The following is a 17,447-nucleotide window of genomic DNA, read 5'->3' as shown; positions in this document are numbered from 1 at the left end:
TATATTATGATTTTGCAATAAAACCTTTTATTTCTTTTCCCTGATAGTAAACTATACGAATTAACTTGTATAAAATACTATCAATGCTTGAATATCATAAAAGTTTTTTGAAATTATTAAAAAAATATATATTCCCCGAAATATAAGTTACGGCCGACCAAATTACTTTAATAAAAGATTTAAACTTATGCAATTCATTTACAAATCTCGCAAAGTGAAAAGATATTTTAGTTTTCATTAGTAGCGTTTAAACACTTCGTAATGCGTAGTGGCCAGCAATACTACAATACTTTGTTTGAAAGAATTGTTGCGCTTTCGATTTCAAATTCGAAGGAAGGTTTGAATTCAGACGCTTATGATACCGCTGATTTCGAGGAGCTAATACATACACGGGTGGCAGTTCACAACCACCTGCTACACACGTATATATTAAAAGATACCATCTAATTCTTTAATTATATTTATAGGTAATTAAATTAATTTTTATTTTAAACAATAAAATATAACACCTAACGAAAATAGATTTTCTACAACGTAAAGGGCTGATAAAGCAGAGCGCTGTTCATAACTTCATGTTACTAAAGGGATTTTTCAATTTGAAAACTTCACAGTGCTGCCTCAATGATCGTTACACTTATTACACTTAACAATCATATACGTACAACTTATAAGTCAATATCACTAAAGACGGTTAGATACAATTAAGCTTCGGCATTACTTTTTAGTTACTAATCTGATTCCAATTTGTTGCCTCCTTAAAAGATTTTCAATAAGAGATCTGCTATCAACTGATAACGCAGAAATAGCCTAAAATTGTGGTACCGCTGAACTCTACCCTAATTTCGTTGCAATTGCTACTACAAACGAAATATTTCAAAAATTAGAACAAAAAATCTATTATAAACGTTTAATTTTATAATCTACCGTTGTAAAATTCATTTTAAACATAATAAACATTTCGAAATTTCATAGTTTTCAATTATTTTAAAATAATGCAAAAAAAATTATAATCTGTAACACTACTACAAATTTAACCGTCTACTTTTATAAACTGGCAACATAAGAATTAGATTGTCAGTGTTGTCATGTCATTTGTCAAGCTCTCGTGCGTGGTTGTTTTGCATTTTTTATGCAAAACGTAATCGTTTTTCAATGGTTCCTGTTCTTTTATTAAGACATTATAAACAAAAGTCAAAAACTGTCATACAAATACAATATTAAACACAAAAAAGTGTTAAATGAAGAAACCTTGAAGTGGCGGGTGACATAATTGTCTCCGGAGCATCAAAGTATTGCGTATCATGTAACCTTAGTGGTTTATTTTGTGGCCTGTGGTGTCTATTTTCGACTCAAGAAACTTCCTTAACGTACGTACAGATTTGTGTTATTGCCTCAATATATATATAAGTATTTTTGTAGTTAATTTATATTATCAGTTGTTGTTATTGTAGTTCAACAGATGTTTAAATAGTTGTTAGAACGAATGTCAAGGTTTAATATTTCGCTGCACTATAATGCACCGATGTATAACAATTTTATTTTGTTAAAAGTTATTGGATTTATTTCGGATTTTTAAATATAACTGTAAACATTTTCATTTTTAATACATAAATTAAACATCTATGCTACAAAAAATATAGCATGCAATTTCGAAAATCCATTGTCTTTTTTTCTCACATGTCTGATTTTCCATCGCTATCAGTTTGTAATGATGAGATTTCTAACCATTATGTCAATAGTGAAAGTACAACCTTGGTTTATATATTAACACAAGACAAACTTGTAGGAGTCTTCATAGGTGTAGTACACATCTTTTCTATGAACTGTATTTCATGTTACTTCAGATGACATATTTTACTTAATTATAACACAATTTATTGTGTTTTATTTTTTTCCACATAAATGATGTTATATTTTCCAATTATTATATTGTGCTAATAATATTCCAATCTTTTAAAAAGCTTGGTTTATTTAATTTTCTTTAAAAAGAGTTGTTCAATTATATCCATGAAATATTACATTGAAAGAAATAATTGCTCTTAGATAATGAACCAGTAGAAAATAGATGTCATAAAAACTCCAATATAATGTTTGTTTTAAAAGTTGTTAGATTTTTTTAAAAAAAAAAAGAATATATCTATATATATCCTCAAACTTGTTTATAGCATGTTTAAGTAAATTTTCAACAATTTTAAGTCCAATTAAATATATTTTATCCAAGTATGTATATTTTGTAAAAATCTTACATTAGAATATGTCCAAGTATGTTAAGAAAATTAAGATATATCTTAAACTCCACATCAACCATGTGTATTGTGTTATAGGTCTCAGTATTAAAAGCAACTTAGCTTAGATAATATCTTTTGTAGGCGTGTTCGTGGTACCCAATATTTTTCATATTGTATTATTGTTTCTTCTATTTCCATCATTATTTATAAATTTATCCATTTTGAATACCATTAGTAAAACTTGATACACCAGATTGACAATTCACAATTCTTTGTTATTATACTTGTACCTTTACAAATATTGTTGATGTCCTCGGTGGAAATAGTATTTATAAGTTTAAGTTCATATTACTGAAAACAAAATCGAAAGATTTAGCCTTCTAAACTGAGAAAATATAATTTGAAGTATCATTGCAAAAAGATATAAAAACTTCATGTTCAAAAATCAATTTCTATTAATTTTTTAAACATTTGGTGTTACAATGTTTATAACATGTAAAGCAAATTGCAAAAAATTTTAAATGAAACTTCTATAGATAATAATCCTAATGCCTGAATTTTCAAACATTATATTTATTTTAAAAACTTATTATGGATTCTGATTATTCACAATAGTTATAAAATGTAATTTAATAAGTAAATCAACATGTCATGCTTGATGCATCGAGTTTCATGTTATGTTACATGGTACAGTAGTTAAAAGCACTATGAGCAGATCAAAACTTGCTATATATATACATGAGGATTGCAAATTGTATCATTGCTCAATATAAAGTTCATTTGTCAGCATAAAGCTTTTACACCTATTTCCAATCACCCTGTAGAAAGTGCTCACTCTGTCTCTCTCTCACTATTGTAATTCGACTATCAATAATTTCGGGAAGTCAAGGTCTGGGAAGGGAAGGTCTGGTCATGGGATCAATGGTATAAAATATTAAATTTTAATATGTGACTTTAAATTTTGGAAATCCTTATTTTTGGAACTATTGATGATGAAATGAAATCAGAAATACAGTGGCCTCTTTAAAGATTTTACACTCATAACCAATCTGTCTTCATAATATGTAAATCAAAATGTGAATAATTTTAAACAGCTTTCAATAATAATGCATTTAACTATATTGCCAGAATTTTTTATGCTAATTTAATGATATATGCAGCTGTAGTTATTTTTAAAATAAGTTAAGGATCCTGATTATTCATAATGTTATAATATGTAATTCAATAAAGGAAACAATATGCTTGACATATCAAGTGTCATATTATGTTTACATGGTACAGTAGTTAAAAGCACTATTAATAGATTTAAATACGCTACATGTTTGTAAGTGCTATGTATGTATAACTTATAATGTATAACTGACTTAGTCTTTTACTAACTGAGGTTAGTTAAGAATGTCAGTTCATGCTACCATGGTTTTCAAAAATGTTCTTGTGAATATTTTAATAAACAATGCATGGAGGTGTTGCACGTTTTTAAATTGCATGAACCTAGTGAGTAGATGACTATCCTCTGAAACTTTTAAATTCCACAATGTTGCCAACTATTACTATTTCATGTATTTAAGTAGTAATTTTGCTGTGCTGGTCTAAATGTAGAAGATATTGGATACTTAGATGAATATTTGCCAATAGTTATTCACTCAGAAATTATGGAGATGATTTCAATGATGAAGAGAATAGTTAATAATAGGAACTATTTTGAAAGTCTCTCCCTGTGTACTTTTGGTTACAGTAATCTGTCTAATCCATCCATTTGAATTTCAGGATTTTTTTAATAAGCAAGTTTTATCCATAACTTTAGGTCAATGAATGAATAAAGCCATTTATTTCCGAGTCTTAGTAATTTATGTTACAAAATAATTCCGGCATTTAATTTGGCACAATAGGCAGAAGTAAGAAACTTAAGTCAAAGATCAACTGGCCTCAGCTTTGTATCGCATTGTTTTAATTGCACAACGCACCGACAGCTTGATAATTGCGATAGATAATTCTTCGGAAATTATCTGCGTTGTATCTAGTTCATAATATCGACGTGCCAAATCAAATGCCGGGTACTATACATTAGTTTATTATGAATGTAATTTATATTTGTAGATGACGTAATGATCTGAAAATTCATCATGAGTTGGCTCCGGAACACTTCGCTGTCGTTCGCGCGGCAGTTGTCCAGGTCACTCGACCCTCGTCACGATTATGAGCCCCAAGCTTGCTACAACTCCTTCTGCAAGCACTGGCAGCAGGCACATGATATCATTCTTAAATCTCAGGTATGTGTTATCGTAAACTTATACGTCTTAGTGATCATGGAGCTCGTTGTTCGCCATCTATAATATTGAACATAGGGACTCTTAGAGAAGTTCCTTTAAAAAATATAATAGTTGTACATCATTATCATGTTAGCAGACCTTCTGCAAGTATTAGGGGGACGGGAAAGTAATATCGTTTCGTTCGACATATTATACAGAAAAACCGGTTGATTGTTACCGTTCCACATTCGCCACGAAAAAAAGGAGAATATATATTTTATGAGAGGTGACTTAGGAACATTTTATTTTAATTAGAATGTTCTATAATGCTACCGAAACTACCATACCGCGCACTGAGACTGAGGGAGTATCGGCCATTCATTCCTTCAGTGTGCCATCAACACTTGACAGCGACGCTCGTGTTATATTTTCCTCGGCCGCCACTTCGCTGTGCTGTCCTTAGGCGCGGTCCTTGCAATGGTTTCATTAACATTATAACACCCATAATTATTTTCTTAAAAATATCTTCAAAGATTTATTTTGAATTATTGTTACATATTTTGGATGACTTGTCTGCCGCTGGTGTAGGTCAATAGTCAAAGTGAGCGCCTGGGGGTCCACATGAGAATCGATTGGGGTCTACTTAGGTATGATACAAAATGGCGGTCTACGAAAGTTTATCTGCTTTCGATAGTGAAGCAGTAAAATGATGGCTTGACTTCATCTATTTACATATGCAGAAAGTATTTTAAAAACCGCGAGTTCCACCGGAACCAGCTGAATTTTGAAAGTGTTCTATGAGAACAAATTGAAAAAAAAGTTGATGAATAATAGAGAGGCATATATATCTGCTAACAAACAATAATCACTGTGTTCCGATTCTGGCAATTATAAGATAATGAGTCATACTGTCTTATCTCAATTAATGGTAACGAAAGCAAATGTGTTTAAGCGTATGAACTCACATTACGAAATTCTGTGTTAGGTATCGACCTGTCACTTTCTAATTTAAAAAAAACAATTATTGTCTTTGGTCTATAGAGATCACGTAACATTAAGTAAACCTAGTTTTTTCTCTCTATTCATCGTGTAAGCTATAAATCGATTTATGCAATTTATGCAAATGTCCTATACATATAAATTATAGTTGACCTCAGTTACATTTTCCTCATATGAATGACAGACGGTGTATTACAAGAATAATAAATTATTCGAATTACTTATATAGAATTATTTGTTATAACTTACAGTACTGTACCGTATCGTACTATACTGTACCGTACCGTATTGTACTGTACTGTACTTTACTGTACTAATTTCGAAGATGCTAGTGCTGCTAGCCCTAAGGCTTCTACAGCTTCGTCTAGTATGAGTTCACGAAGCAGAAGGATTTCGTGAACTATACTAGGTTATTGCGTTAAGCTGGCGAACAGGACATTTACTGTTAATTAATGTATGATATACCTTATCTAAAAGTTTATGGTTTCAGAAATAACAACGTAATGATAATATAGTTAAAAATAGCATTTTGAAAATTCGGATTACTTCATATTAAAATTAATATTTTCGTTTCCTATCTGTAGGCTGATTTTGTAATGCCGGAAGATACTGGCCTGTGGTTTTCCGATAGAAAAAATTGTAATGCAGTAGAAACAGTTCTATGCGTTAGGAAACATATTAGAATAAACGCAAAAAAAGTAAAAGAACGCCCAAATTTTATTTAGCCACTACATAGCCGAACTATAATGTTCACACACCACTTTTTTATTTGTTTTAGCCACAACATCTTCACGACGACGTGCTAGGAGTCGTGAACCATTTGGAGCAATTGACCACACTTCTGGTTTTAGAGGCAAGGGCGCGACAATTCACAACGAACACCCATCCAGCTGCCTGCCTAGAGTACCTGCTTAGTGAAAACCTGTTGGACAAACTCTATGAATGGGCCGTGTGTACTGGAAAGTGAGTGTAAACGTCTTTACGTTATTAAAAATATATATACAGTATAAAACATATACTAGCAATTGTATGAGTCGAGGTTTGACTTTCTTGGGTCTAACACTACTCGCAAGCCAATACCAACAATTTTTTTGTTTAAATTTTGTTAATAGGATACAGCTTGTGTGAAGTACGTATAGAACAGTGCTCCGCGATCGGCGTGCCGTAGGTCTGAAACAAGTGTGCCGCGGTAAAAGTTAATAAATAGAAATTTTACCAATTTTCATTATACATATTTTGTATTTGAGACAGTTGCATGTCACGTTTACTCGTCTTTAGGTCGAATTTACTTAGAATTTACTCGAATTTAGCTTTTGGTGAACCGCAAAATTCTAGGAAAGATTTTAGTTTGTCGTATATGAGAAAAGGTTGCGGAGCATTGGTATAAAATACAAACTGTGTTATGGGGCGTCTGTCTGAAGGAATCTAAGAGTTCGGCGGCCTCCCAACCCGTTGAAATAGTTGCATGGTGAAGTAGTGTTATGAGCCGAAGTTCCTCCGAAAGCCCTCAAGCTTTGCTAACTTAACACGTTCCGTGCCGCGGCAATTTTTGTACATTTTCCATCCAGGCCCACATTTTAAAGATTTAAAAAAGTCGTTTAAGGCGTATGTTTCACTTTTTCAATATTGCGATTATAATGAGCGGGAAAGGGTTATAAATTTTATATGCATTACGTATGGGCAAACGTGATGTGAAGTTACCTATATTAGACACTACAATTAATTTTTAAGAATTCTTTGTCTTTCAATGAGAATTGGAAATGGCCTGAACGGAAAGCGCAACGTAGGAAGCATATACCCCATATGGCAAGTAATGTGTTAAAAGAGGTCTTAGGGTAGGCACCCTCAGCGTTGCCATCTCATATTGGGCAGCATAGAGATTACTATCCAGAAAAAAATCTCCCTCAAACTACGTATGTGCGTTAAGTTCTTTAATAACGCAGATAACATTGAACATTATATTATATTGTATAATTAAAAAAAACCCCGAGTATATAAGAGGCGGGGTTATTGTAATTTTGTATCATAAATTAATTAAAATTTATGTTATATCTATTCTAATATCCAATACCATATCTACGCATTTACCAAATATTTACATTATTTTTTCGTGTCAAACACAGGTCTCATACGTTTCGTTTTTACGCGAATAAAACTAACAAATAAACTAAAGCTGTAATGGCAACTCATTGAATATTAATCAAAATAATTATCTTCGTTATATTTTATTTAATGCTCTATACTATAAAATTTCTCTTGTCTACACGACGTTATATGTCGCATCGATTCTGTAACTTAGTGAATACGTTCACTGATAATAGTATCAAATAATCTTAACATAAATACATTTATATCAAAGATATGTATATGCAATATGAAGTATGCGTGTTAATTAACCGATAAGTAATTCAAACAGTAGCTAATTGTTTTTAAACAGTACCTAGATACTGTAGACCTATACATAAGTTATTTAATTAGTTCTCCATATTCTTATCGACTTCCGTTTCCTGAGTGATTCATGTTACGTTAAGTGACGAATCAATTACATTAGTTAAGTTTAATATACGGAATTGTAAAAATATTTAAGTTACGTGTAATTAAAATACGTAGGCTCTCACGTCGGCTTTTAACGATTATTCACAAATGATGAAAGGTATTCTACGTATATTGTAATCCGTTTTAAACAATATACACAAAAGACACTGGTGTTGAAAAGCTTTGGTAATGTTCGCGTTAAGGGGGAGAGCCAAGTCGAAATAGCATTCGAGCAGCCAGGTACGGGGCCGTTTTCCCTTCGTTCTCCAGCAGCATCTGTAGACAGTCGGGCATTTGTACTTTAAACAAAAGACTCCTACATCTGTTATATTTAAAAACATTACGCAACATACAAATTACGTTATTCAAAATATCTTTAATCGAGTAAGGATTTACGCGCACTTCTGAATGGTCAATAACTTTTAACGTTATAAGTAGTAAGCTACAATCAGCTCGGAATGCTGATCTGACAGGAAGCAAGAAATTCAACAGTTGCTATTTTTAAATGAAATTTAACAATGTTTTATGTAAACATAATAATACCAATCGTGTAAATTCGGTCAATAAACCAAGTTCCGCACATTTCGATCAACTAAAAACTTTTGAGTGCTATACTTTTAATTATATATTTAAAACAAAAATAGGAAGGTATCAGGTATGTTGTGTAACTTTATTGTATTAGGGAGACCTGAAAGTAATTACGCTATCTTAAGTTAAATTCACACGACTACATTTTTAACAAGTTTTTATTTCTAATCTATAATATATTCACCTTCGTTATCAACACCCTTTTACCATGTAGTATACAAATTTTCAATGCCGGAGCGGTAAAAATGAATCGGTTTTTCTATAAAATATGCCGCCAGAAACGACATTACTTTCCGGTCCCCGTAATTAATGTACATTCTCATACATTATACTCCGTTATGGACAAACTTGTTTACTTTTTCAACACTAAACTTAGGAGTTAGGAGTTTATATTTATTTATTGCATTTATAATGTGTCTGTCATTTTCTTATAAAAAGTATTCGAAGGCAGTTCGAACAAATAGATGGCAACTCTTTTAGATATGTATCATAATAACGACCAGTGACAAGGAGTATTTAAGGAAATCCGGGGGGCTAAAAGAGGTTTGCTTTTCTGGCGCGCTTTGGAGAACGTTGCAAATGTAGTGATTACGTGTGAAATCCTCGTCTATTAGAGTCGGAACAAATGTTAGTGAATTGTGCCGAATAAGCTACATATTTAAATTTTTACGCATAAACAATATGTATTGAAAAACAACCCTAACAATACTACTTAAAAAAGAACAATGTTGGAAATAAATAATAAAAACACAATAAGGCGAATCGAGAATGTTGAAAATCGATATAATTGACTGCCATTTGATAAAGTTGAAGTGAGATCAAAACAAACACATTTATCTATGGATGTTATGCGAATATGAGTCACCTTTACGTGCCTTATCGCTTTAATTATCCACTTGAATTATTTTTATTAGGGTAATTAAATTTTACTTGCCGTACCATACTATCAATGCGTGGATATCAAACTGTGGCACGAATATTTAATTAAATATCCATCTTCATATATGTTTGCAAAACCTTCGAAAATGTCTGTCATACCGGGCTAATATACAAGCTATAGATGATGATAGGTTATAAATATAAAAGCTTTAAAGTGAATGTATAGCTCTTTGGCAATTAATTAATATATGGCATACTCTATCCTAGTACCAATGGTTTCAAATGTACTAAATAATGATGAAATATTAAGAAATCGTTATAAAAGTTCCGATTGGTCACCCTACTTTAACACAAAGTATACTTTTGCTTCGTTCAAACTACGCTTCCAAATCGCTCAAAAAATCACTGTCGAAATAACTTACTAAATAGTCATTTTGTATCACTTATCGTAGGTTTTATTCTTATAACATGAAAAACAACACTTAACTGTCGTCATGAGGAGTACACTTGTTTATACTATGGATAAGGTTCTAGTAAGTTCGAGAGAGTACTCGGTTAGAATTTCCGAGAACGGTACACAAAAAATTATAAATAACTTCTAGGTCACGACTGTTCTTCAAATGAAATGAAATATTTTTATTTGCGTAAACACGGTTAAAAGGTTGCTACAATGTCATAAACATAAGTATCACATGTTTAGCCAGTATCGGCTTACAAAAGTAATTAGGTACTGTACCTGTTTTAAAACAATTCTACTTTTAAGTACTAACTTACATTGCGTATTTATTCTATTCAACATTATATAAAAATCCTTAACAGTATAGTAGCTTTTATCTACTAACTATATCCGTAAATTATGTAAAAATAGCCTTTGTGGTAGTTTCCTTATATGCAATGGTATTTTATTATATGTAATAATGGACTTCACATAGCAGTGTTTCTTGTATTGGGATGTTCAACCAGGTGGCTTTACTAATGCTGTAATATTTCTCTCTCTCTTGACCCTAGGGTTCAGTGTTTATTGTTTAGAGGGTTCTGTAACTCGTGTTTTGTAACAATATTTTGAATTAATTATTGTTTAATATCTGTCGAGCAACGGTCCAGCTGGAAGTTATTGGCTTGTTACATTCTTATATAAAAAATAAATTAATGTAACCTATTTTAGAACGATCACTTTGTACAAGATGATTGATAACGTTAGAACTAATAACCTTGTTTTCGTACGATATGCCAGACAGACCAAAAGAATTTCGGCGATCGAATCTTTAGATAAAAATGCTCGCCTCTTGAGTCAGGGTGCCAGCAAGAATCGATGTTAGCACCGGAGTGGTATATATACTTTATACACGAAAGACTTCCCACGAATCAATGGTTAAGAGCGAGCTCTTTTCACAAACAAAATCTAACTACACCTTAAGCGTGTAACTCTATGTGATATGTCAACTTTCACCTTTCTGTCGTGTTACGCTCGGTGAAGCTGTTAATGTCTTCAGACAGACAGCTCTGTTTGTAACAAAACAATATATTAAAAAGAAATTAAACATATACTTGACTCATACTGTTGTTCAGAAGAATGCCAGAAGAATCCAATTTGATACAAAATAGAATCACATTGATCTCTCCTATTTACTCCCTAACTTAAACCTTCGCTGGACAGGTTCTTTTTGTTATCATAGGTAATGATCAAAAATCTTATGTCTCAAAGCAACAGATACCTTTCTTTCTATCAGTTACGATGTCTCTTTCTCTGGTGGTTCTCCTCATTCCTAAAGACCTGGTTCCATCGGACTTAGTCAACCAGCTTTATCTGCCGTTTGCTTCCAAATGACACTCCAATAACTCCCAACTAATATAATATAAAATACATTTTTAATTAACGAAGAAAAAAAAATGTTTTCGAGCAATAACATTCTTGATTTTATATAAAAAAAATCTAAAGGCTTTAATTTTTGTTGGCTTTAATTAAAATCGATTGCTTCAATAAACACACTCGTAAATTTATTTGACCCAGATATGATAAATTCTGTCCGAGAGATACGACACCGTAGACGACATTTTTACTTATTAATTATACACTCTCCCAGATAACTGATGTTATGAAATTATAACAGAGGAAATGTAAGCAAACAGTTTTACTTTTTGCGTTCAATTCGATAATATTGTATGTGATGTAAAACGACCCGAGCCGTGGTTGAGCGAAAGGGTCTCCGAGCTACGTTACGTAAATATTTAAGCTAAACACCATCTACGCTTTGCACCATCAAGTCCGCTGAATAATCGTAGGTAAATGCCAATAAGATCGTAAGAAAACTTGTCATTTTAAAATATGTATTGTTCTAATCGGGAATAACATCATTATTATTCTTGATTCATCCGTGGGACCTCCATTGCTGAATATAAGCCACCTCCATAGATTTCCAATAGGACCGGTTGGAAACGTCTTCTGCTAACCATAACAATGTCTCTGTCTCCACTCTGCAGTCGGACGTCCTGCGCTACACGCTAAAGACACAATATAATAAGATATTTAAAAAATTAATTTGCTTTTTTTAAAAAAAAAATTTTCAAAAAATGTTACTAATATAATTAATATTTTGTACATACGTGTACTCGGATATTTATTATAAGCTATCACGACACGTAACTCCATAGAGCGTTCTCCTCGAAATACATAACATAACGGCTCGTGATGAAATTCCCGAAGAACGTATTGAGTTTAATTACTGTAAAAAGGTTTACACTGAACGCTTTAGTAAAGGATTACTTTAATAGTTTCTTAATATAGTAAAAAAATTCATAAAAAATATAAGCGTGTAAAACATCGATGTATTATTTTGTTTAGACTACAACATCAAAGGGGGTTAAAATTTTAGATGTCCTTAACTTCAAAGTTTCGCCGTAACAAATTATAATAAACACATTTTAAGCTTTTAAAGTGTATTCTTTCTTTTTATTTGTATTAACATCATTTAATGTCATGAAATTGTCACAGTATATTTTAAAATTGATGTTATAGTTACGATATTGATTTATGATTATAAAATCGTCTTCAGAATGATTTCTATTGGCTTAAAGCGTGTTTTTAATTATTTAAACATACATATGGGTTAGTTATCGGTGCAAAAGGGTAAGCTTCAAATGCGTAGCTTATTGTCTGTCAATTATTGTATGTATGGTGGTACGCTCTGTCCATAAATCAATGGAATCAGAAATAATAAATAAGAATAAACGTGATATTGTCCCTGCGGACTTTGTACTACCAGAAGTTATAGGTCTGTCGCATTCCAATAGAAAAATTTAAATTAAAATAACAAATTTAAAAGTGATAACTTTAAAGCTATTTGTTGATGAAATGAGCTATACATTCTCCTCTGTATGAATGTAAAAATACCAGCCAGGGTTTTACCTGGCCAAGTTCCAAGTCACGAGTAAATAATATTTTAAAAGTTTTTACCTGACAATTTTTTTTACATCTATATATTATTAACATCTACGGCTTACTTTCACAGATACGAAAATGCGGTGCGTCTGGAACAACTCAAATTATTTGGAAACCTCATCAGTCACTATGGTTCTCAGGTAATTTTAATATAACATGCTAACTGACGTCATCGCGACTATTTGGGGGGGGGGGGGTCTTGCAATAATTTTCTGTCAGCTGACATTATTACCGACATGTATCTCTATACTTCTAGTTAAAAGTTACAGACCTTTTTCTAGGGTGATTACAATCGGACTGTACACAATAGTTTTTTCTCACAATAAATTACACCACTCAATTCAATATATATAAAAATTAATATCTGTTTACCTTGGTCACACCAAAACTTGAGGACGACTTAACCACTTTCTAAACTAATAGAAGAACAAAATAGATAATTGGCCCAAAAGTCGAAAATTTTTTTTCAACCTCGCCTTTTTGTTAGTACACTTGCTTCAAATTTATATTATCCTTTAACAACTACAACGATCAATCCTTTCGATCGCCTAATTGAGTTATTTATTATGCATTTAATGAAATAAATAAAGTTAACGATCTGGTTAAAGTGACATTAATGTATCTTTTCCACTGAAAATCGACATGTTAATAACTTAAAGTGCAAAATCGACGACATAGTTAAAATCATGTCAAATCTGTGATGCGGGCAGCACAGGAACGGTCACCGTAGTGATCTTTAGGAGTGGCCTTACAATAGGTGTCTGACGGCTGCAAAGAAGAATAAAAATCTATAGGATTCCATTTTTACCAACATATTGTTTGATATTCCAAAGAAACCGTACGAAGGAAGGTAGAATAATACTTACGTGGCATGTATTTTAATATATTCGTATAATAAACCTGTCTTAATTTGCTTATTTATTATTTGAAACGTTGCTTCGCAGGTGATAGCCGCAGAGCCGTTCCTTCGGCCGCTGTTGAAACTTCTTAGCGGCTTCAGGAACGATTTGCCGCCGAGGAACTTGGAGAGTAAGTTGAGTACTGATCTCAAACATCGTTGAATAACCTCACATATATGAAAGGCTTTAACAAACAATTTCCTGTGACCTATCAATACGGTGTAATATTTAATGGAATACCCTGAGTTGAGGATCCAGAGGGAGCCTTTGAATGTTGTCACTAAAAAAGATTTTTGTACCTCAACTCTCTGTGACCTCTAATGCTTTGACAATATAATGCATATAAGGCAAACGTTTCGTCAATTATAAAGCTATTAAGCCTTCAAATTTTTATGTAGTTTTATATTTTAAGTTTCATGTGTTTCAGGTCAGTTAGTGGCTGTGCTCAATCAGCTGTGCGTGGTACTAATGCAGAACATGAAATTCATAGATCTGTTCTTTCTCATGACGCACACGCACAATGGATCGCAGGCTGAGTAAGTTGTTATCCCCGGATCGTATAATGCATAGACTTTGATTCAAAAATTGCATGGCATTCTGTAAGAAACGAATGTTTCTAAATAGAAAGAACTAATCCCTATTTCTCTTGTCACGTCATAACTGGAGAAGGACTTTACCGATATTTGTGCTTATAAAATTGGTTTAGGCTAATGAAATTCAAACTTGTGTTCTTATATCTTGTTTGAATTAATTAAGCTATTTAACTATAAAATTATGATTATACTTTCATCTATGTGGAAACGAAAAAACTTGATATGAATTTGTGGTAAAACGGATGCAATGTGTATACGTTTAAGGTTTATAATCGGTCGCTTGTTGCTGTCCACGGTGCACCGAGAGGGCGCCACTGGTTCAGCATCGCGTGACGCGCTATTGCTATGCGCCAAGATGTCTGCGAGGTGCCCACCTCTCGCCCACTGTATTCTTGCAGGGAACACATGTCCAGTACTGGCAACAGGTAATATCATTAACTAACTTACATATACGAGAGGTTTACGCTCGAAATTTCTATAAGAGATTAAATCTATAACGAGATCCGTAGACGAATGAAAGTATACAACAGATTCGCACATTAGAGTGGCAGATAAGCCACATAGCGCACAAAACAGGTTGCTACTAGAGCATTAAGATTCTGGAGTGAAGACCATGGACTAGTAAACGCAGTGTCACACTTCCACCCACAAGGGAGCCGCAGAGGCCTTATTAAGTTTGGCGGAAGAAGCTTCCAACCAGTCCTATTGGAAAACCATGGAGGAAATCTATGTCCAGCAGTTCCTATGATTTTGGACATACACACAGAACCCTTCGTGTAAACAAGTTATATTTTGCAATAAATAAACGTGACTAAAGATTCTACACAAGAAAAAGGCATATTTTTGTTCATTTGGTCGAATGAAAAATGTGGAGAACGGAGAGAAGAATGCATTAAGTTATTGTCTCTTGTTCTAACCATGCCCCTAATTATTAGTGGTATTCGAAATGACGACTCCAATGTATATTTTTTTTACTAGTTTCATTGTTCCATAAAAAATATTAATATTGGTTTTCGTTTCAAATATTAAAACAAATATTCAAGAAAATCAAGAAATATTTATATATATATATACTATTATCGATCTCAATTGTCTGGTACAGATTTCAGCAACCAAACGGCACTGCGCTCATTTAACGTAATGTTAGCCTTACTCAAGCAAACCCAATTCGTAGACAAATCTTAGTAAACCCTTAATACTCCAGCGATTTCAAGAAGCCACCTCGCTGATCCGAGATGGATAGGCCTGTAGGGTGCTACTTTCTGTACATCAAAGTAATACGTGAGCAGCAATCTCATCTTCCATACATGTCCTATACCAGAGGACAGACAATCCGTAACACATGGTAAACAGTTTGTTTAAAAGATCATAATCAGACGCTGTCGGGGCCGCTATAGCCATAGAAGGGAATTGAAAAGACGGCAGCTTTTGTTGTGCATTGCCTCTTTAGCTTGTCGACACTCCTCGTAGCTTGTCCATTGCTCACTGTGTTGACTCCTATTTCGCTCCTATACGAGTGATCGTGACTCGTCTTACAATGATGATCATACATTGTTATAGTAAACAAATTTCAATATATATTAAATTAATACTACATGTTTTAAAGGATTGAGCGGCCTGTACTCACTTCTCCCGCGAACGCTAAGCGATAAAATCGACCGCATCACGCCAGACGACCTTAAACAGATGCACAAACTGACGCTGTTTATTGATTCACTAGAATTCTGCAACGCCGTAGCACAGGTAACATGTTTATTATCAAAATTAATATTTTATTACTAGCTGATCCCGCAAACGTTGTTTTGCAAAAAAAATATTTTTAATTTTCAATTTAAAAATAGGGGTTGATCGTAGAGGGGTGAAAATTTAGGGTTGTATGTATTTTTGTATGTTGTATCATAAAAAAATAAAATAAAATTTCGTCAAAAAAATAAAAAAAAATTTTTAAGGGTGAACAACCCTTATCACTTAGGGGTATGAAAAATAGATAGTTGCCGATTCTCAGACCTACTAAATACGCATATAAAATTTGGTAAAAATCGATCAAGCCGTTTCAGAGAGTTCAAGTTCGAACACCGTGACACGAGAATTTTATATATTAGATACAGGATAATTGATTAAAGGTATCTAGTATAATAAGAAGTGATACCCCAATGATAGAAGATTTAGACTTGCGATTGTAGGTCGCGAGTTCGATTCCCGAAATACAATATTATATAATTCACTAACAAACAAGTTTTCAGAAGATGGGCAGTATCTTCCTTTGCACACTGCAACTATTAACCCATCTGCGAAACGTAGCGATCATGTAATTCTCCCCATATATATTATTAGGGAAGGCCTATTGCATTATTAAAACTTAAAAAGGAAAATCATATAGCTCAAATGTCAGCAAAAAGGTTTAAAGTTTTATCATCTATTTCCAATTATTCTGTATAAAGTGATCAGTCTGAATTATGTTAAATTAAATATTTTTTTCTATAGGAGTCTGCATAGACAGATAGTAAATAGTAATTACTTTTATATGTTATAATTCTGACAATGTTTTTTTTTTACTTGAATATCATTACACTATGTCCTTTTTCTGAAATTATTGGTTTTTGTAAAAAGTGTACAGTATTGACACCAAAAGAGTATTATATTCAGTCCTTTGTTTTTACACCTATATCCAATTACCCTTTATATTTGTAAAACGCAGCGTAAAACCATAAAGTCGTCTACCCATAAATTTCTATTGATAATCTAAAATCATAATATTTTTTTTAAAAGGTGGCGCACCCATCAATCAAGAAAGAACTCCTCGATCTTCTTCACCAAGGATTTCTGGTACCAGTAATGGGACCCGCACTGTTACAGGTAACCTCCTATACAGTACGAGGTAATGGGTGGAGTGTTTTCATTTTGTTTAATAACGGTGATGCGATATTGAAACACGACATATTTCCATGACTATCACATGCCTGTAGTTCAAAGTCTTTCATACAGATACAATTTAAATATGTAGGATCTTCAGCCAAATTTAGTGTTCTCAGATCTGT

At 32.8% G+C, this 17,447-nt stretch overlaps 1 protein-coding gene across 3 annotated transcripts in view; it reads left to right on the top strand.

Annotated features, from left to right (window-relative positions):
* The first annotated feature begins 1,095 nt into the window (after positions 1-1,095).
* Positions 1,096-17,447, top strand: part of LOC137920495 (FHIP family protein GH13096-like) — a 30,041-nt gene continuing 13,689 nt past the window's right edge. For all 3 annotated transcript variants that reach the window (XM_068763866.1, XM_068763865.1, XM_068763864.1), the window contains exons 1-9: positions 1,096-1,367; positions 4,326-4,498; positions 6,255-6,439; positions 12,988-13,057; positions 13,862-13,946; positions 14,244-14,352; positions 14,674-14,834; positions 16,016-16,152; positions 17,179-17,265. In XM_068763866.1, coding sequence (XP_068619967.1) covers positions 4,352-4,498; positions 6,255-6,439; positions 12,988-13,057; positions 13,862-13,946; positions 14,244-14,352; positions 14,674-14,834; positions 16,016-16,152; positions 17,179-17,265 — 981 coding nt within the window. In that variant the 5' untranslated portion in view covers positions 1,096-1,367; positions 4,326-4,351. The remainder of the gene's footprint in view (positions 1,368-4,325; positions 4,499-6,254; positions 6,440-12,987; positions 13,058-13,861; positions 13,947-14,243; positions 14,353-14,673; positions 14,835-16,015; positions 16,153-17,178; positions 17,266-17,447) is intronic.

This window comes from Battus philenor, unplaced genomic scaffold, assembly GCF_028537555.1.
Source record: "Battus philenor isolate CCGP_79_NKW_IND1 unplaced genomic scaffold, ilBatPhil1.0.hap1 SCAF_18, whole genome shotgun sequence".
In the NCBI taxonomy this organism is placed as follows: Eukaryota; Metazoa; Arthropoda; class Insecta; order Lepidoptera; family Papilionidae; genus Battus; species Battus philenor.
The sequence above is the reverse complement of the archived record's forward strand: the minus strand, read 5'-3'. Positions and strand labels throughout refer to the sequence as shown.